At 31.9% G+C, this 5,790-nt stretch overlaps 1 protein-coding gene across 1 annotated transcript; it reads left to right on the top strand.

Moving 5' to 3' along the window:
* Positions 1 to 4,200: 4,200 nt before the first annotated feature.
* On the top strand, positions 4,201 to 5,304 carry LOC127280938 (uncharacterized). Its single transcript, XM_051304359.1, has 2 exons — positions 4,201 to 4,873; positions 4,958 to 5,304. Exons 1-2 carry the CDS (start codon positions 4,201 to 4,203, stop codon positions 5,302 to 5,304), a joined length of 1,020 nt encoding a protein of 339 aa, XP_051160316.1.
* Positions 5,305 to 5,790: the final 486 nt, after the last annotated feature.

The following is a 5,790-nucleotide window of genomic DNA, read 5'->3' as shown; positions in this document are numbered from 1 at the left end:
TTCAAGTCTTTTGCTTTTCTATTTTAAAACATATATAGTCGAAAATTATAATATATATATTACATTCTCTTGTGATTTTTGAAAAATTTTAATACAATTTTTCACTTTCTTTCTCTCTCTCTTAAAAAATATTTGAATTTTGCAACTAAAAAATGATAATTTTTTATGTGATTTAGCTAAAATAATTAAAACTTTTGCTATTCTTAGGAAAATCTTTCGCTGTCCCAGGTAAATATTTTTTTTTTTCCGTGAAATTTTAATTTTTTTCTATATATATATCACAGAAAAAAAGCTGGTGTTATTTTTGTTGCGGGTAATTTTCTCCAATGCTAAAACCCATATAAGATTTAACCCAGATTTAGAGTTAAATTTGTTTTTTAACACTAATTCTGGTGTTAAAATAAGACTTTGTTTTTCCTGTATATATATGATTTAATCAAAAACAATTTAATGTCTTCTCTATATATGAGGAAAATCTAGTCCCGAATAGTTTTTTTGGGATATCAGAAAAGCTTTTTCTGAGGACCTTGCGAATCTCGGGTCATAAAATGCGTTGAATTTCATAATCAAGATCGTAAAGAATAAAGCCTAAGCTTCACTCTGTGCGCGCAGCGTTGAAGAAACCGGACCACCCAAGTGCGGTATGAATTTCTTCCTTTTTACCCGCGCGCAGCAATCTTGGATGATCCCTTCTCATATTATATTCTCCTATATATATATATATATATATATATATATATATAATATAAATTCTCCAAGTTTCTCGTAGCTTTTCAAAAATCCTCTTGCATATCCCATTGTCCCTCCACTGAGTGGAAACCTTTCTTTTTTTTTTTTTTTTTTGGGAAAAATTCCATCAAAGTCATAATTCTTATTTTTTTCATAACGATTGAATATATGTTACTTTTTTCACAATAAAGGGGACAATTGAAAAAGTAAAGTATATTTATATAAAAAAAAAGCACATATATATTTCAAAGTTGACAAAAGAAATGATAAAAAAAGAAAAATTCTCATGAAAAAGAAAATTTAAACTTTTGTCAGCGAGTAAATATAAAGTGAAACGGTTTTTTTTTTTTTTTTTTAAATTGACCAATTAAATTGGAGTTTTCTTCGGCGGGTATAATTTTTAATTCGATCGTCGACTCATAGGTGTCGCTCGCGTTTTTCTCGCAATCGAGATATTTTTTTAAGCTAATATATATAAGAAGAGGTGTTATTGTGGATAAAATTTATATTCTTTCTAAATCTCAATTTATGGTACAAATAATTGCGCATAGTTCAATTCGTTTTTTGTTTATATTAAAATAACTAAAATTTCTTGTATAACTAATTTAATTATTCGTTATTTATTTTTTTATTATTTCCACCTTTTATTTTTAATTATTTCTTTTATTTATTAGTTATTTTTTTGTATTTATTTATTAGTTATTGTTTGATTAGTTATTTTTTTGTATTTATTTATTAGTTATTGTTTGATTAGTTATTTATTAGTTACTTATTAGTTATTATTTTTTAGTTACTTATGAGTCACTATTTTTTAGTTATTTATTAGTTTAACTTATGAATTGTTACTTATTAGTTATTATGAGTTACTTATGTGTTATATATTAGTTACTTATTAGTTATTATATCTTATAGTTACTTGTGAGTTATTATTTGTTAGTTATTTATGAGTTATTATTTTTTAGTTATTTGTTAGTTATTTATGAGTTATTATTTTTTAGTTATTTGTTAGTTATTTATGAGTTATTATTTTTTAGTTATGAGTTATATATATTAGGTATTATTAGTTACTTATTAATTATTATTTTTTAGTTACTTATGAGTTATTAATTATTTTTCCATTGAAAATTAGTTACTCTCAACTAATAATTAGGTTATTTTTTACTAATTACAGAAGCAAAATACTCCATTATAATGAGCCATATATTGAAAGTAACTAAAATTGCAAGAGATTATAAATTATATATTTAAGTGATAAGAAAATTTTTTTTATACAAAAAGAGGATGGCAATTTCTTTTTCTTTTTTTTTTTAAATGCTCGAGAAAGGTGGGTCCAGTTTCTACTGCATCTGCTGGAATCACATCCCCACCGCGCCTCTTCATCTTGTCCAGATCCTTTGAATTCCCCTCTCTCAGTCCACCACTGTCGTCAGAGAAACACACAAACACATACATATATACACAAATACATACTTACATACATACATATATACATACTTAGAAACATACATACACATAGATGTACATATACATGGAAATGCAAACACATAGATAGACATACACACACACACCTAAACTATGGAGCAGAAAAAAAAGCAGCAGCGAAGCAAGCGGCCATCGATTTCCTTGTAACAAAAGTGCGCATGCGCGAGTCACATTACCCCGCGCCAATCCCCTTCGTTCTCTCTCTCTATATATAGAACTGGTTGGATATCTTGTGTCTCCTATACATTCTCATACACGCATGAGTTCATCTACGCCTGTACCATCCTCGCAGAGGAGACACACACACACACAGCAGTATTACCAACCTGGGAGAGATCCCAGCTGAAACTCTCTACTTATTTAATCCAGGATCTCTCTCTTTCTCTCTCTCTATCCCTCTATATATTCGCCAATCCAGCGCCTCAGTAATCCCACCCTTGTCCTATTATCTGGCCATCTTTATTCACCCCCGTTGGGTGGGAGTAACGTTCGCGAGCTAAAGGGGTGAGAGATAGAAAGAGATCGAGAGAGAGAGCAACTTTTTGGGGTAGGGGAAATGGAAGAGGTGAAACTGGATGGGTAGGTGGTTTTATGAGCGCGCACAAATCTCCTCATCAGGCTCCCGCAGGATCCGTACGCGCCCACCTCCCGACATGAATCCCGGGGGAGGGTTGAGAGGAGGAGGGTTGGAAATTGCACAGGGCGGTTTCCCAACATTTTCCCTTCACCTTCCCTCGTTCCTCTCTTTTCCCTATATATATATATATATATATATATATGTATACTATGGCATTCTCTCGTCCGGCCAGCACACAAATGAGGCAGCTTGATTCCAATTATTCAGTAAATTAAATACAGAGACCCCTTTACGGGCCATACCTCTACGCGCGCCCAGTCCAAAGTTATTGTTCCGAGGGTAACTTCGATATATGCGGGATAGGGTTAAAACCGCACTTTGCCATTGTAGCTCTCACACATGCAATACATATATATATATATATGTGAGCAGAGGGAAAACTCCAAAGGGATCCGCAATGGTTATCTACTCGGCCTCTTCATTTTGGGGTGAATTTCGAATTTGTGTGTGAAAGAGAAAGGACATTTGCACTAATGACACTATATACCAGTTCCCAACGGATTGAAAATGTAATTTTCCTGGTGAAAAAAAAAAAACAAAAAAATGCGAGAACCCTCTTGCGTGCTTTATATACTAACGTTGCCGAATGTATATATATGCATATAGGTGTAATAAAATCCAGGAGTCATTAGATATGGTATACATATTCCTCGTTTAGAGTTGTACGCGCGGGCTATTTGGACAAATTGAGTTTAGGATATATAGTATAGAAATTTTATTCTAAAGAAACTTTTTCCTTTTTTTAATCTCCGTGTACGCAAATAAGAGATCATTCATTTTTTTTTGGAGGGAAAATTTAACCCTCCCATTATAAGTTGTTTAATCCTCCCCCTCTGTTAAATTTTCAAACTAAAGTAACTATTTTGACACACTTTTCAATATTTATAAATTAAAGTAATTTATAATTTTACTCCTCTATATAATAATTAATAGAATCGTATTTATTTTTTTTATAGTGCCATTTTATATTTTTCTTCTGGTTAAATCTCTAAAATATATATATTAGTAACATTTAAAAATTATTGTCCTATTTTTATCTCTATTTATAATGTACCAATAATACCTTTAAATGCCTTATTAAGAGTATTATTTCTCAATGAAATTAACAATAATAAATGACTCGAAATAAGATCAGAACTATATTAAAATGTTATTGAATATACATTTGCCTGCGCGCTCTCGTATCCATTCGTCTGTCTATCTGTTTGTGGTCTATATCGTATAGCAACGGTTATAATAAAATTTAGGATGGCAACGTTTACCATACAAATATTTTGGATCGCAACGGTCACTATATAGTAACTAGCTGTTTCTACACACTACTATTTGCTATAGTAACGGTTACTACAGTTATGATTACTACCCCAGTAACTGTTACTACAGTAACTGTTACTACAGTAACTGTTACTACAGTAACTGTTACTACAGTAACGGATACTACAGTAACTATTACTACAGTAACTATTACTACAGTAACTGTTACTACAGTTATAGTTACTAATACAATTACCTTTTTTCCTACAGTAACTGTTTCTACAGTAACGGTTCCTACAGTCACTGTTCCTACAGTAACTGTTTCTACAGTTACGGTTACTACTACAGTAACGGATACTACAGTAACTACTACTATTACAGTAACGGTTATTACAGTAACTGTTTCTACAGTTACGGTTACTACTACAGTAACGGATACTACAGTAACAGCTACTATTACAGTAACGGTTGCTATAATAACTGTTACTACAGTAACGGTTACTACAAGTAGCAATGTTACTACTACATTAACAGTTACTTCAGTCACGGTTACTACAGTTATAGTTACTACAGTAATTGTTACTTCAGTTACGGTTACTACAGTAACGGTTCCAATAGTAAGTAACGGTTACTACAGTAATTGTTACTTCAGTTACGGTTACTACAGTAATTGTTACTTCAGTTACGGTTACTACAGTAATTGTTACTTCAGTTACGGTTACTACAGTAATTGTTACTTCAGTTACGGTTACTACAGTAACGGTTCCCATAGTAAGTTACGGTTACTACACTAATGGTGGCCATAGTAAGTTACGGTTACTACAGTAACGGTTATTACCATAACTGTTCCTACAGTAACGTTTACTACAGTAACGGTTATTACCATAACTGTTCCTACAGTAACGGTTACTGCAGTAACTGTTTCTACAGTTACGGTTACTACTACAGTAACGGATACTAAAGTAACTATTACTACAGTAACGGTTACTATAAGTAGCAAGGTTACTACTACATTAACAGTTACTTCAGTCACGGTTACTACAGTTACAGTTATTACAGTTACGGTTACTACAGTTACGGTTACTACTACAGTAACAGTAACTACAGTTACCATAGTAATGGTTACGACAGTGACGGATACTACAATAACGGTTACCACAGAAATTATCGGTTACTATATAGTAACGGTTACCATACAGTAATGGTTATTATAGAAATGGTTACTTTCGTATAGCAGTTACCATAGTAACCAATAGCTATATCAACGGTTACCATATAGAAGCGGTTACTATAGCAACGGTTACCATAGTAACTCTTCGTATAACACGAAGAAAACAAACCCACACCTTCTTGTTACAAATCCACTACAGATACCACGATACCAATTACGAAAACATATTTTGAGAAAAGTATACAAATTATAGAAAAGAAATTCCTATCCTTAATTACATAATCATATTAGTTAATCATATTATTGTTTAAATAAAGTAATATTGGCAAAATAATATATAAACGCCTGAGGTTTTTTGGGGTGTATGCTTAAAAAATAATTGTAAACACATGATTCCATCTCTTCTTCTTCTTGTTTCACTTTGTAAAAAAAAAAAAATTCACAGGCAAACGCCTTGAGGAAATTCAGAGGGCGGGTTCATAACAAAGAAATTTATAATCCGTGACGTTTCCGGCTC

Source organism: Leptopilina boulardi, unplaced genomic scaffold (assembly GCF_019393585.1).
Source record: "Leptopilina boulardi isolate dan_hultmark-lab unplaced genomic scaffold, ZJU_Lbou_2.1 LbouV2_258, whole genome shotgun sequence".
NCBI classification, from domain to species: Eukaryota; Metazoa; Arthropoda; class Insecta; order Hymenoptera; family Figitidae; genus Leptopilina; species Leptopilina boulardi.
The sequence above is the reverse complement of the archived record's forward strand: the minus strand, read 5'-3'. Positions and strand labels throughout refer to the sequence as shown.